At 36.3% G+C, this 16,091-nt stretch overlaps 1 protein-coding gene across 5 annotated transcripts in view; it reads right to left on the reverse strand.

The window, feature by feature from the left end:
* Nucleotides 1-16,091, reverse strand: part of Pex2 (peroxisomal biogenesis factor 2) — a 67,029-nt gene that overhangs the window by 35,018 nt on the left and 15,920 nt on the right. For all 5 annotated transcript variants that reach the window (XM_087190510.1, XM_004842031.4, XM_013071214.3 and 2 more), the window contains one exon: nt 1-15,614. This exon is cut by the window's left edge and continues 35,018 nt beyond it. In XM_087190510.1, coding sequence (XP_087046636.1) covers nt 14,680-15,597 — 918 coding nt within the window. In that variant the 5' untranslated portion in view covers nt 15,598-15,614 and the 3' untranslated portion in view covers nt 1-14,679. The remainder of the gene's footprint in view (nt 15,615-16,091) is intronic.

Genomic DNA, 16,091 nt, shown 5'->3' on the forward strand with positions numbered 1-16,091 from the left:
TGGAAAAGTAGATCTATGCTTAGGATAAATTTGACTTTGCTTTCTTCTCTAGATGATGCTTTATATTATGAACCGCACTTTACATTGCCTTTCTATAAAATCCTGTCATAACAGCATCATGTTTTCCATAGTGATAGTTTTTAGGAAAACTTTGAGCTCTTTTAAGACAGAAAATATTCTGATTTTACCTGTCTTTGCATCATTTGTGCTCACTCAGCCAAGTATCTGGCACAGTATAGTTCCTTTATGATTATTTGTTGAATGACTATTCATCTGATCTTGGATATTAGGGGCTCATATGTTACTTCTCAAGAATATATTTTTTCATTTCATTGTCTTTTATAAATTTCTTCACCTGAGAATATTCTACAAATTTTTGGGACAATTTGAATGGCACTATCCCCGGGGAGCCCTCTGTAGATATCTGACTCAATAAGTCAGTTGTTTCTCTATGCTCTTCAAGTGCTTTGTCTATTTATTCTGAACATATGCTCCTTTGGTAGACTCTGATCTCTTATCTTTGGATTCCTAATGCCCAACTAGTGAGGAAAATCTTCAATAATCATTTGTCTGAATTGAATAGGGAGGAAGGCCAAGTTTAATCATTCATATGTTCTTAATTTTCAGTTTATATAAAGGAGAAACCAGTTTAAAATAAACTTAGAGGCCAATAAGTAAATAGGGGCAACAAGGAATAAAAGGCAAATAAGGAGAATGAGGAAATCGATTTTGATTGGCGTTTTCCTAGTTTATAGATATATGTATAAAAGCCACCTTTGCCCCTTTTCTTGGCTGCCTCTAATCTTTGCTTGATGCCAGCAGGAAGTCCACTAGAAGTGGCAGTGTATTCCATGTAATTCACCATATTACAGATAATGCTATGCCTTTATTCTACTTTCCATTGATGAGTGACTCCTAGGCACAATGGCAAACTCATGTGCAGATACTTAGACCTCTTGAAACATCCCTGGAAAACTCTGCAGAAGAATGGCCCTGCTGAGACAGGGCCATTATTAAAGGACATAGGTGGGTAACAAGAGTTGCAATGGAAGACAGGGGGATACACAAGAACCAGCCCCAGAATCTAATTGATTATCTTGAAAATAAGTTACTTTCCCCTTGCACTATCCATTACTTTGTATTATTATTATATTTGATTATCATATTTTTGATTCAACCTCTCAATCCAAAAATTGAGGTGTTTTATTTGAAATGACTACAATTTAATTTCCTAAGGGTTTTAGGGGAACCTTAATCTTTTCCTCATCAGTATTCCTAAGGAGTTTTCATTTCTCATATATGGATTTAGACCATCACTGATCTGCAGGCTTCATTCCTGTTCTAATCGACATATATTGTACTTGAATATCCATTTTCCATTTCTCAATTTTGAAAACTGTGGAAAACTAAAGTGTGGGTGGAAGTAATTCATCCAGGGATACCTCTTACGAGTTCATCAACTGAAAGACTGTCATTTCCTGAGTTTCTCCTGTCTTTCCGCCCTCCTCTCACACTCTGGATTTAAAAATAGAAAGTAAACATTATTAAAGGAACAGAATATAGCTTTGAAAAATTTGGTTTCTCTTAATATTTCTACTGGGACCTCAGGAAAAAAGAGTGATTATTATTATTTTCAGACATCAAAGAATATGTTGGTTTTGAATTTTTCTACCAGTTATCTCTTCATGTGTGGAATCAACATATGCAGGGATGAGTAGAAGACCGATTTTTAAATTTTTAAAAAAATAAAACTGATGAGACAGCAAATGATATTCAATCCTATTAAAGGGACTAAGCACAAACCTTTAAAAAAGTCCTTACATTCCTTGCATTGGGATTATGTGATATGGTTCTACAATTCAGGGAGATTGGAAATTACAGAACATCTGCAATGAAATTGGTTTTCTGTGGAAAACTGATGAATCACTTACTGCCAATGACTAGAAGGAAAAGCACTTGTTTATGCCCTTATGTAATGAATTTTTATGAGGTGAAGTTTGCTGTTTATAAAAAATACACTTTAAGCTGCTGTAGATGTAAAATAATAGTATTCAGAATTCAGAGCAATGCATTACTGGAAAGACAGTCACCAGCAGAATATTATCTGCTTACAAAACACTAAAACAGGGTTATTACTTTTATAATGGAATTAAAAAAAAACACCTACCCAGTTGGATTCTGGAAGAAAAAAGTATTTAAAGAGATATAGCTGAAAATGACAGCTCCAAAATTGCATGTATTTTCAAAGAAAAGTCATTAATTCTCTCATTGTGCTCCTGAGTTCCAACTGTATTTTTCCTCAAAGCAAGAATGCCACAGAACATTTTAAATTAAAAATGGCACTCCTAAGACACACTACAAAGACAAACTGGGGTGCTCACCTCTCTGCATCATTATAGCAAACATATGGAAAACAACCCAGTATAATACACACCACAAAGCTGCTCTGCTCAATATTTGTGAGGGGCTTGATGATCAGACCCAACCTTTTCTTGCCTTCTTCAAATATTTACAGAGCATCTGTATTGAGTCAGTTTTTGGTTGTAGTGTCACAAAAATGAGAAATATACAGCCTCTGTCCTCATCAAGCTAACAATCTATTTTGTTTGAGAGTCTTACCCAGTGAAACTGAGACTCTATGAGAACTGAGAAAGCATGCTAAGAAGGAACACAGGCAATATTGGATGGGCCCTTCACACACACAAAAATGTATTTGTCCCTTATATTTGAGTCTGGTTTTTTTTTAAAACAATCATAATTTCATTAGTGGGAAATAAAAGTCTTATTTATTTTTTGATGATAAAGACTGACAAATTGATATGGGTTGAAAGAATTGAGACAGTCAGGAAAGGATGTTATTTTTTGAGTGCTTAATGAACTGTATTTTCAGGAACAATCCTGAATACCCCAAAACAAGAAAGCCGCTGGTCCCATTGTATTAGTCACTTTCATGTTGCTGAAGTTTATTTTAGCTCATAGTGTCTGAGGATTCAGTTCATAGCCAGCAGGCTTCAAGCCAGAAATAGCATAGTGGAAGGGCATGGCAAAAGAAAGTTATTCAATTTATGGCAGCCAGGAAGCACAAAGAGAGGAAGGAGCCAGGGACAAGAATACACTCTTCCAGGTCACACCCTCAGGGACCCATCTCTTTTAACCAGGCCCCAGCTGCTAATACAACACACAACTATCAATTTATCAGGAGAATGATCCACTGATAGGTATAGCACCTCCATGATCCAACCACCTTCCAAAAGCCCCATCTTTGAACACATGAGACTTTTGGGGTCATTTTACATCTAAACCATAATACTCATTAACTCAGAATTCTGACTATTTAGATAAAGTCTCAGCTGAACTTCATGCTTGCATTGTTGGCAAACAGTACCATAACAACAACTCTGAAATGCCAGCATTTCTGTTTCATCTTAGCTGGGGAAATATACTCATTTTACAGGCTTGGGCAATTAATAATTACCACTTCAAGTGTTCTTATCTGGTATATTAGTTATAGATATTTTAAAATAAATAAACTTTGAAAAAATTCATATTTATTTATAAATACCATGTAAGAACTTTTGGAAAAAGGAGTAGGAACTTCTCACTCTTTTGATCCGCATATTTTTAAGTGATGTTTTAAAAAAGGGTACATTCAGCCTGACATGGTATAACATATCTGTAATCTCTGCACTTGGAAGGAGGAGGCAGGAAGATCTCAAGTTTCTGGCCAGCTTGGGCTACATAGCAGGTACAAGACCAGCCTGAACTAAATGGCAAAAGCCTATCTCAAAACACCAGAGGGTTGTATGTACTTTTTTCTGTATGAAGTCTGATATTTAATATGTAACTTAAGATGCATGAAACAACCCAGACTTGTTCAAGTTATGGCTGGCTATGAAGTTAGGGTTTATTTTCATGCAAAAATGGGAACTCTAGAAATTTGGAGTCTTTTCATTCTCATATATTCAAGATTTACTAACTAGCTGTGTAGATGTTTTATGTTTGAGTTGAACCGAAACAAAATTGATCATGAGATTTTAAAGAAATAATTTATTTAAAATGTAGATCTGGGAAACAAGTCATTGCAGAAAATCTGGGAAACAAAATAGTATAAAGAAAATCAAAATTCAGTTATTATATATATATATATGTTCCTGTTTATCTCATTTTTGAGACTGTACTTACTTTATATCAGTGCTGTGCTACTGAGCTAAATGCCCAACCCAAAAGTTATTATATTTTTCTTTTCTTTTCGAGAATGTACTTACTTTAGTATCCTATTTCTTTCACTTTTAATAACTTTAAAGATATTCATAAATTTTTTTGCATAAATTCTCTTCTATGGTATTTACATAATATTTTCAGTCAACTACATAGCTATACTACTTTTTTGGCTATTGTTCTTTTGTATCTTTAAAAACAATAGTCATGCATTGAACATCTTTTCAATGGATTGATTCTTAAGGTTCAGTGGGTATAAATATGTCCGCATCAACCTGATTTTGAAAATCAGTTTCACCTAAATAGATTTTTGTTTTATTGGCTCTGGCGCTTAGAAAAGGCATGAGTTATTCTACTCTTAATGACAAGTAAAGTACATTAGCTACAGAATACCATACTTTTGAATCTTTTGACCTCAGTAATTAACCTTGTTTGACTTGTTATAATTGCCAGAGTAACTCCATTCAGAACTCAGTGAAGGGTATTGTACAAAATGATGTTTAGTCTTTTTCATTTAAAAAATTAAAATCCCAACCATTGTGTGTGTGTGTGTGTGTGTGTGTGTGTGTGTCTGTGTGTGAGAGAAAAGAGAAAATAACAGACTATTTTGGAAACACGCAAGCAAATTCTGTGTTGTTTCACGATTTACGATATATGTACTCTGAAGAAAAAAAGACAGGTAAAATACCTGTTCATTTATTTGTGGTTATTAATATAAATAAGTAGTATATACTAGGTTAATACAAACATATGCTACAAAATGGGATTAGATTCAGAGAATAAAAAAATCACATTTTATAGGTAACTTGGTCAATTGGTTTGCCTAAAAAGAATGCTTGGAATTGTTGTGTCACTGAAAATGCCTTTTCTTAATACAGTAACACTTATTGAATGCTATTAGGATAAACAGCTTTTGGTTAAAAGAGAATGTTCCAAATAAATCAAGTTTTGCTTATAAGCGTCAACACGGTCTGAAGGCTTTTTTCAAACATGGCAGTACTAATTTCCTTGCCTTCTTAACCAAATTATAAAGAACATAATGTACCTTTATTGACAATCCATGGTCATTTTTTAAGCCACAATTACTCCTCAGAGCCTGAGTGTTCCTACTGTGTTACTAGGATATGGCCTTTTTAAAAAACTATTTGTTTCTTCAGTATCATGCTGTCCATTACTGACTGTAATTGTAAACATGCTTTTTAAAAAGTTTCCTACTCCTTTCTAACTGTTATTTTTCATTTGTTGGTGAATGTTCACTAGAATCCTATTCAAAATAAAGCAGCCTCTAAATGGGCACTCAAGGTACTGAACCAGGAGTAGAGGTTTAGTCATGAAGTGTATCAATCTACTGAGGTTTCTTATGGTTGATACAAACCTAACAGAAATAACAATCATGACTCATACCATTTTTCTACAGCCTTTAACTTGTACTTCTGGGATTTAATCACACCTTTCCAGAAATCATCCAGTGATTTTTTTTAAAAACGTAAATGTGATCATCTCACTTCTTTGCTTAAAATTGTTCCATGACTTCCTCATACTTGGAATAAATCTGTATCTCCACCTCCCCATAGACCCTTGCCTCACTCATTTTTTTCCCATTAAGTTTATTGGTACATTTTAGGTATACAATACAGTGACATTCATCATTGGGATCTTGTACCTTTACATGATGTATCTTGGATCTTATTTCTTCCCCATTCCCCTGCCCTCCCTTCATCCCCTCCACCCTTCCCTATTTACAAAGATTTTGTTTCCATTTTTTCCCTTTTCTCATATTTTTTTTCCTTCTCTCCTTTCCCCTATCCCTCCCACTTTCCCTACTCCTTTAGACCTTTTCTTCCTATTTCAATTATCAATTATACATCTTGACCCTTATTTACATGTTTAGTTTTGCATACCAGAGAAACTATTCAGTATCTACATGTGTGTCCTATTTATTTCACTTAAGAGTATGGCCTCAATGTGAATCCACTTAGCTATAAATATCTCTAGTTTCTCATTCTCTATAGCTGAGTAGTACTCCATTTTATATTAAAAAAAAAAAACTACAGAAAAAATACGTCTTCTTTATGCAGTCTCCAGTTGATGGGCACTTGGGCTGTTTCCAAGTTTTAGCTATTACAAAATGTGCTGCCTAAAAACATGGGTGTGCATATATCACTGCGGTATGATGCTTGTAATTCTTTTGGGAAGATACCCAGCAGAGAAATAGCTGGGTCAAATGGGACTTCTAATCCTAGTTTTTTGAGGTATCTCCATATTGATTTCCACAGTGGTTGCACCAGCCTGCCCTCCCACTGACAAAGAAGGGTTCCTTTCTCCCCACACTCCCACCAGCATTTGTTATTGGTTGATTTATTGCTAGCAGCCATTCTTTTTGGGGTGAGGTGGAATCTCATTTTCATCTGCAACTCTCTAATGACCAATGATGTTGAACATTTTTTCATATATTTATTTGCTGCTTTCCTTCTTTGTCTGAGAAATGTCTGTTCATTTTAGATGGCCACTTTTGAACTGGGTCTTTATATTTGGGGGGAGGTCTGATTTTTTTTAGTTCTTTATATATTCTAGATAGTAGACCTTTGTCGGAGGAACAGCTGGTAAAACATTTTTCCCACATTGTAGGTTGTCTCTTAGCTCTGTTGGTGGTTTCTCTAGTAGTGCAGAAGCTTTTGAATAAGATGTGATCCCAGTTGTTGATTCTTTGTGCTAGTTCTTGTGCTACTGAGGATTTGTTCATAAAGTCTTTTCCTATGCCAAGGTCTTCGAGAGTTCTACCTAACTCATCTTCCAGCAAGTTTAGTGTTTCTGCTTTAATATTTAGATCTTAAATCCACTTAGATTTTAGTTTAGTGCATGGTGAAAGATAGGGGTCTAGTTTTAATCTTTAGCAAGTTGAAATCTAGTTTTTCCAGCACCATTTATTAAAGAGGCTATCTTTCCTCCAGTGAGGGTGGTTGGCTCCTTTGCCAAAGATGAGGTAGCTGAGTAAGTCTGGAGTTGATTCTGCATCTTGTAATCTATTCCACTGATCGTCGGTTCTGTTTCTTTGTCAGTACCATGGTGTTTTTATCACAGTGGCTTTGTAGTCTAGTTTCAAGTTGCAGATTGTGATACCCCCTGCCATGTCTCTGTTGCCTGGAATTGCTTTTGCTATTCTAGGTCTCTTCTGGTTCCAAATGAATTTTTGGATTCTTTTCTCTAGTTCTGTGAAATATACCGTTAGGATTTCAATTGGGATTGCACTGAATCTGTATAGCAGTTTTGGAAGTATGGCCACTTTCACTATATTGGTTCTTCCTACCCAGGAACAGGGGATGTTTTTTTCATTTTCTTATATCCTCTTCAATCTCTTTTTTCAGAGTATTGTTGTTCTCAACATAGAGGTCTTTTGCTTCCTTTGTTAGATTGATTCCTAGATATTTCATTTTCTTGGATGCTACTGTGAAAGGAATTATTTCCCTAATTTCTCTCTCAGTGAGTCTGTTATTTGTGTACAAGAAGGCTATTGCTTTTTTTAGTGTTGACCTTGTATCCAATTACTCTACTGAATCTGTCAATTAAGTCTAGAAGTCTTTTGGCCCAGTTTTTTGGGTCTTCTATGTAGAGTATCATATCATCAGCAAATAATGACAGTTTCACTTCTTCCTTTCCTATCTTTATTGCTTTTATTTCTTTCTCTTGCTTAATTGGTGTGGCTAATGCTTCCAGAACTATATTGAACAGGAGCAGTGATAGTGGGCATCCTTGTCTTGCTCCTGATTTTAGCGTGAATGTTTTCAGTTTTTGGCGATTTAGTATGATGCTGGCTGTTGGTTTTTCATAGATAGCCTTAATCAGGTTGAGATAAAGACCTTCTATTCCAATTTTCTGTACGGTTTTTATCATGAATGGCTGTTGGATTTTGTTGAATACATTTTCTGCATCTATTGAGATGATCATATGGTTTTTGCCCTTGGCTCAATAATATAGTGTATTACATTTATTGATTTATGTATGTCCAACCACCCTTGCATCCCTGGGATAAATCTGATTTGGTCAGGGTGTATGATCTTCTTGATGAACCTCTGTATTGTTTGCCATATTTTGTTGAGGATTTTTGCATCTGTGTTCATTAGGGAGATTGGCCTGTAGTTCCCTTTTTTTGGTTGGGCCTTTCTCTGCTTTTGCAATCAAAGTAACACTTGCTTCCAGGAATGAATTTGGAAGCATTGCTTCCCTTTCAATTTCATCAAAAAGTTTAAAGAGTAGTCGCAATAGTTCTTCTCTAAATGTCTTGTAGAATTCAGCAGTGAAGCCATCAGGACCTGGACTTCTCTTTGTTGGTAAATTTTTAATTACGTTTTCTTTTTTTTTTTTTTTTGGTACCGGAGATCGAACTCGGGTCTTTGTGCTTGCACAGCAGGCGGCGAAACCACTGAGTTAAATCCCCAGCCCTTTACGTTTTCAATGTCACTGATTGTAATTGGGATATTTAGAATTTTTAAATCTTCTTCATTCAACTTTGGTAATTCATATGTATCTAGAAATCTGTCCATTTCTTCTGTGTTTTCCATTTTATTAGAGTACAGGTTCTTGAAGTAGGTATTGATGATCCTCTGGATTTCTGCTGGATTTGTTTTGACTTCCCATTTTTCATTCCTAATTGCATGGATTTGAGCTATTTCTTTCCTTTTATTTGATAATGTTGGCTAACGATTTATCGATTTTATTTATTCTTTCGAAAAACCATCTCTTCAATTTGTTGATTTTTTGAATCTTTCTCTTATTCTCCATTCCATTGACTTCTGCTCTGATCATTATAATTTCCTCCCTTGTACAAGCTTTGGGTTTGTCTTGCTTGTCTTTATCTAGGAGCTTAATATTCACCATTAGGTTGTTTATCTCAGCTGTTTTCCTAGTGTGGGCATTCACTGCTATGAATTTCCATTGTAAAACTGCTTTCATTGTGTCCTATAGATTCCTGTATGCTGTATTGGCATTATCATTCAAGTGTAAAAACTGTCTAATTTCCTCTGTGACCCATTGGTTGTTCAGGAGAGGTTTATTCAATTTCCATGTGTTTGTGAAGTTCTTGTGGTTTCTTATGCTATTAATTGCCAGTTTAGTTGTACTATGGTCTGATAATATACAGGGGATAACTTCAACTCCTTTGCATTTACTTAAACATGTTTTATGAGCTAGTATGTGGTCTATTTTGGAGAATGACTTGTGTGCAGCCAAAAAGAATGTATATTCTGATTTTCTGGTGTGGAACACGCTGTTGACTTTTATTAAGTCCATTTGTTCAAAAGCTTGGTTAAAGGGCTGGGGATTCAGCTCAGTGGTGGTGTGCCTGCCTTGTAAGTGCAAAGTCCTGAGTTCAATCCCCGGTACCAAACAAAAAACAAAAGCTTGATTCAGTCTAGTATTTCATTGTTTATTTTTTGTCTAGATGATCTATTTGTGACAGTGGGGTATTGTGGTCCCCCACTACAATTGTATTAGTGCTTATTTGGTTTTTCATGTCCCTTAATATTTGTTTTGTATAGTTGGGGGCATTAGTATTTGGTGTATATATATTTATGATTGTCATTTCTTCCTCTTGGATTATTCCCTTTACAAGGATGCAGTGACCTTCTTTGTCTTTAATTCGTTTTGGTTTGAAATCTACTTTCAAATAAGATAGCTACCCATGCTGTTTTTCCAGGTTCCTGTCACACGGAGAACTGTTTTCCATCCTTTTACTTTCATTCTGAGTTTCTTTTTGAACTAGGTATGTTTCATGAATACAGCATTTGTTGGATTTTGCTTCTTAATACATTCTGCCAGTCTATTTCTTTTGATTGGTGAATTGAGACCATTAACATTGATGGTTATAACTGATATGTATTGACTTTATCATTGTCATGTTATTTTCCTGTTGTTGGTTCTTTTTTATTTTTCCTCCTCTCCCTTTAATTTTTTTGCTTTGCCTGATGGATTTGCCCTGTTGGCGCTCATGGAGTTGTGACCTTCATTGTCTTTTTCTAGGATACTGTTTAGAATTGTTTGGGGTGCTGGTTTGGTATTCATGATGTTTCTCAGGTGTTCTTTGTCATGGAAGTATCTTATTTCTCCAAGTTGGAAAGATAGTTTTGCAGGATACATCAGTCTAGGTTGGAGGTTGTTTGCTTTTAGGGCTTGAAATACCTCACTCCAGGCTCTCCTTGACTTGAGGGTTTGTGTAGAAAAGTCCGCTGTGACTCTGATAGGCTTTCCTTTGCATGTGATTTGTTTCTTTTATCTAACTGCTTGCAGGATTTTGTTCCTCTGTTGCGTTTTTGGGATCTTGATTATTATATGTCTAGGTGTAGATTTTTTTTATCACGGCTATTTGGGAGTCCTATATACCTCACTTATCTGTATGTCAAATTCTTTTTCTCTGTTTGCAAAGTTTTCTGTCATTAATTCTGTGAACAGTTTCATGTCATTTCTACTTTCGCCTGCTTTTTCATGGATTCCTATCAGTCTTCTATTATTCTTCTTTGTATCATGTAGGAGCTGTTGATTTCTCATGGTCCCTTACTATTTTTAAGAGATCTCTCTTTCCATGGTCATTGACTGCCATCCTGTCTTCTATATCAGATATTCTGCCTTCAGATTGGCTCAGTCTGCTGTGTACACTGTCAATGGAGTTTTTAAATCTCCTGGATATGTTTGGATCTGTTTCATGGATTCCACTTCTTTCCTTTGTTGGTGATTCATGGTTTCCATTTCTTTCCTATGCCGGGCATTCATGGCTTCCATTATGGTCCTGAACTCACCTATTTTTTTATCTGTTTCTGCTCTAGAGTCTCTAATTATGTCTTTCATTCTGCTCACCATCTCTGTAGTTATCTGGGAAGTTATTTGTTTTGAATTTTTCTAGAGCCTCATTCATCTGTTTCGTTACTTTGTGATCAGTTCTGGTTGTCCAGGTTGTTATCAGATTTTTCCACCTCATTTCCACCAGAATTTGCCTTTGATGAGCTGGAAGTCTGGGTTTGTGCCTTGCTTAAATGTCTTCTCATTTCTATTTTTGTTGTTGGTACAATTCCTGGGTTGATACTTCGATATTGCTTATTGTAAATATCTTTGTTGCCTGTATTTAGAACCCTTATGGAATGACTGCTTCTCAGAGGTGTCTTCCAGATATAGCTGGTCTTTAGGTTTTGAGTCTCTAATGACTCTGAGACAATCTCATTTTCATTACACCACAAAGGACAACTGATTAGATCAATCACAACACCTTAGCCCAAGTGATACAATCAGCAACAACAATAGCATCAAGCACAGCTTAGAAAATGACAATTTGTGGTAGTTATTAATCACTTTTAACCATGTGAATTATATCAAAATAGAGGACCAGCCCAAAATACGTTCATAGTAAATAAACTCTTCAATACAGTAACTTTACCCTTCAGGATGGGGACTTAATGGGAATTGGGAACGAAGGGATAGATAGGTAAAAGGATAGGGAAAGGTTAGAAATGAAGCCAGAGGAAACAGGAAGATCACAAAAACTCTAGGCAACTTGTTGAAGACAAGAGGAAAAGACAGAATGAAAGAACAAAGACAAGAGCAGAACAACCTAACAGCAATAGGGAAGCTAGAAACTATTCACTTTCCTTTGAAAATAATGACAATTGAGAAAAGGAAAAAGAAGAAAAGAAAAAGAAAGAAATCTGAATTAGGGCAGGAATAGGAACCAAAAGGGAGATGAAAGAGCTGGGAATTTAGCTCATTGGTTCTGCTGCCTGCCTCGCAAGCACAAGGTCCTTAGTTTGATCCCCTGTACTAGAAAAACAAAAAAGGCGAGATGAAGAACAATGTGGGAGAGCAAGACAGCTAGAGAGAGAAAACAACAAGAAAAAAAAATAGAGTAGAAAAAATAATTAAAAATGACAGAAAAAGTAATTTTGAAAATAAAAAACAAAAATGAAGGGCCTCCTTTATATGTCTCTACTGTGATAACAGACATGGGCAGCAGTGTGCAGATGTAAGTCAATTAGTCTAAGCAAGCCAGCAGCAGACCCCTAGATTCAGGCTGATTTATGGCTGCAAGGCCCAAGTTGAGCTCCCTGACCTCCTGCAGGGTTCAACTCTGCAAGTTTCTACTGCAGGTTCCAGCTGCCATTCCCCTGAAAATAGTCCAGGTTCAGATGGGAGGTGGTGATCCCTCCAACTTACCAACTATGGTGGTCTACTGTGCCTTTATTGGAGAGATTCTCACTTTTCCAGTGGGTTTCAATTTTCATCAAGGAGCCTGAGGCCCTCTTTCTGTTGTTCATTTCTGCTGTATCTTCTGGAGCTCAGGACAATGGCCTTGAGGAGCCCCTGTGCCTCGGTGGTATGGATCCAGGTTCCAGCACACCCAGGAGGCCAGAGGCCAGGGGAGGGGTGTATTGGGGTGGTTCTGCAGGCACCTACTCCTTGCTCAGAGGGCCAGGGTGGGGGTGGGGCAGTGCCAATGGCCCATATTTAAGTTTATTGGTACATTTTAGGTATACAATGTGATGACATTCATCATTGGGAATTTAAGTGATATATCTTGGTTCTTATTTTTTTCCCCATTCCCCTGCCCTCCCTTTAACCCTTCCACCCATCCCTATTTACCAAGACTTTGTTTCCATTTTTCCTTTTGTCAAATTTATTCCTTTCCTATGTTTCTTTCTCTTGCTCATGATGATTTCCTCCTATCTGAACAGGTAATAGAACTCTCCTCTCAGATGCTGGGCACCTGCCATTTCCTTATCTTGGTATTCCTCTCTGTGCTTGGCTTCCTCCTCATTTCCTTCAAGACTCTTAAAATTTTACCTTCTCAGAGAGGCCTCTTGTGAATACAGTATCCCTGTTCCCTGAGTCTGTTTTATTTTCTTCAAAGTACTTCTAACATCTGAAATTATTTTATATACATTTTTGTTGTCTATCACCTTTCCACAAATGTAAACTCCACGAGAGCAGGTGTTTTGTTTTATTCATGAATGCATCACAGAAGAATGTCTGTAGATGCTCAAAAAATAACTTTTTAAACAATGAATTAATTTGTTTTACTTGTTTTATCTAAGAGGTAGACATTATTGAATGTCCATTTTATAGGCAAACAGAACAAACAGAATCAAAAGGAAGTTAAGGTTTGTGCATCACTGAAGGTTGGGGAGTTGTGAGCCAAGAAGTAAGACATGCCTTGTGTTAGCTCTGATTGATACCTTAGTAATTCAGATATGCTCACTGAAGTCCTCTCGATATTTTAAAAACACATCAGAGAATGTGCATGGAGAACACGCTGCGTGGAATAGAAGCAAAAAGAAAGTGTATAAGTTCTTATTTTCCAAATGAAAAACATTTATAACTGATAGGTTCTTGCAGCTAAAGTAGAAACCCATCATGTAGTTAAATATGACCCAATATTCCTGAACATTGAGCCCTGGGTCTTCTGGCAGTGCCCAGGGAAGCAGGGACAGAATGGAGTGTCTAGGATTATCACAGTAACTTGACCAGAGGGCAGGACTATCTGCAGTGAGGCACAGCTCCTGGAATGAGCATGTGGGTGTCAAAGTCAGTCATAAGTCCATCGATTACCTGCTGTTAGTGTGTGTTAAGTAGCCCATAAGCAAGAAAAGCAATGAAAAAGGAACATTATAAAGAACTAAAAATTAGCAAGAAAATTTAATGTTATACCCACTAAGATATGTTACCCAGTTTCTCTTCCAAGGAAGGACTTGTTGCCAACTGCAAAATATGTAAAGAAAAGGAGTGATGTGCATCTTGATATGTATTCCTATATTACTGCCATGTGAAAGACCACTCTTATTTCATAAAACTACTAATACGTTAAGAATATAAGCTCTGAATCAAAGTCTAAAGAAAGAGACACAGTAAATAGTGTTCTCCATACCAGTTGATTCCTTTGGTCCCTAGGCCTCACTTTTAAACTGTCTTAAGCAACTTTTACTTTCTAAATATAAGAAGTCAACTGTGAAGGAGTCTGACAGCTAGGAACTAAACCTCTTGAAAACTGGCTTCAAAGAAAAGCTTAAAATAAGAGGCACCAAATCTTAAGGTTTAAAACATAATCTTGTCAGATTATGATATTATGGTATCATGTCATCTCTGAAAATAAAGGCATGTTCATCAGTCTCCAAAATACTTTATTTTTAGAGTCCAAATGCTTTCTATGAAGAAGTAAAATGAAGGAAGATTCTTAATAGTCATCTGACAAAAAACATTCCATTATTCTTGACATTAAAAATTGAATGCAGTTTTTGAAAAAATGAACATTAACATAATCTGTTTAGAATCACATTTTCCAGTGACTAGAATTTAGTTTTTGCCTAGAAAAGAACTGAAGATAGTGGCTGAGAAGTGTGTGCCTTATGAAAGACATTTAAATGTAAGGATGATTAATATTGAGGATTTGAAAATACATTTTGTCCTCAGAGGAAACAATTTTAGTTTCTAAAGAGTATTCACTTCTGACATCTCAATTCCTGATTTCAGTGGCTGCACACTTTGTACCTCGGTGCCACATTTAGGACAAGTAAAGTACATGTCAAATAAGAAACTACTCTTCACACAGTAATAGCAAAAGATGTGTTCACATCCTATGGTGTGAGGCATGGTGGGCCACTCTCCACACAGAGAACATTCTTTGCCCCTGGTGGCTAATGTACTGTCACTATTTGGTGCACCAGTAAGGGGGATACACCATGAAGATAATTTGGCTTTCAATTTCTGGATATTGATAAGTGGTAAGAGAAAAATCAGAAACTCAGCAAAACCATGCCAGAGGAGTTCCCTATTCATATACTCAAAGCCAACTTCACGGATATTTTGAGGCGTGCAAAATACAGAATGAATGCCTAGGAGACGTTCTGTTAAAGTTGCAAACTTTCCTCTTTGAAGGAAAATCAAAAAATTAACTAATTCACCTAATTTCAAAAGTCCAAACACGAAATTCACACATTGTTTGACTTTCCCAAATGATGCTAAATGATGATTTCGAAACAAATCATAGCATCGTTCTTCTAGCCACCTCCCACCAATGGTACATGCAGCATACCAGAGTTTCTGACTTTTACTTGGTGGATGATATCTTGGGTTTGGGGAAAAATTGTTTCTGTACTGAATATTCAAAACTGATTGTCCCACAGTGGCATTTTTGGAGTAGATGGTGAATCGCCATAAGAAAAGCCACAAGAATGCTTTCACTTCTGGTTCAAAGCGAGCTAACAGCCCTGGCTTAAATCCATGAAAGCATTGAGCAAACTGAGACCAAACTAGCTGCTCTAGGGCCTTGTTTAGTTCAAGTGCATCCAACTGACTTATTCTTAGCACTCTGTTGGTACTCTTAGTATCCCCTTCTCTGGGCGCCATGTCTTCTCTGAAGTTCTCTAGGAGAAAATACAATGAGGGAATATCATCAAACAGTTGCACTCATATTGTCTCCCCCACTTACATTTAGAAAACTAGAATTTACCAATCACATGGGACACACAGAAGATGGGGCTTCAGTAATGTGAAAACAGTATAGTGAATAATCACTTCTACCTTAGAACTTCTTTTTATCCTCCCCTCCTTTCTACATCTTTTTTTTTTAACCCTTCCTCATCAAAGGAATAACAGCTAAAAAGATAAAGAAAAAAATGTTGTAGCCCATTTCCACAAACATACTTCTAAGTAATACTTCCTGGTCAGATAACAATTTTTGTTTTTTAGGTGCTGAGGCTTGAACACAGCACCTTGTATGTGTGAGGTAAAAGTCTACATTAAGCTATAACTATAACTCTAGTCCCTTGGTCAGATATTTTAGTACACAGACATTAAAATCTTGAAATTATTAAAGATGATTTTAAGCATAATAACATGAC

This window comes from Heterocephalus glaber, unplaced genomic scaffold, assembly GCF_053883595.1.
Source record: "Heterocephalus glaber isolate CG9 unplaced genomic scaffold, H.glaber_assembly_v1.0 deba00001553, whole genome shotgun sequence".
Taxonomy (NCBI): domain Eukaryota; kingdom Metazoa; phylum Chordata; class Mammalia; order Rodentia; family Bathyergidae; genus Heterocephalus; species Heterocephalus glaber.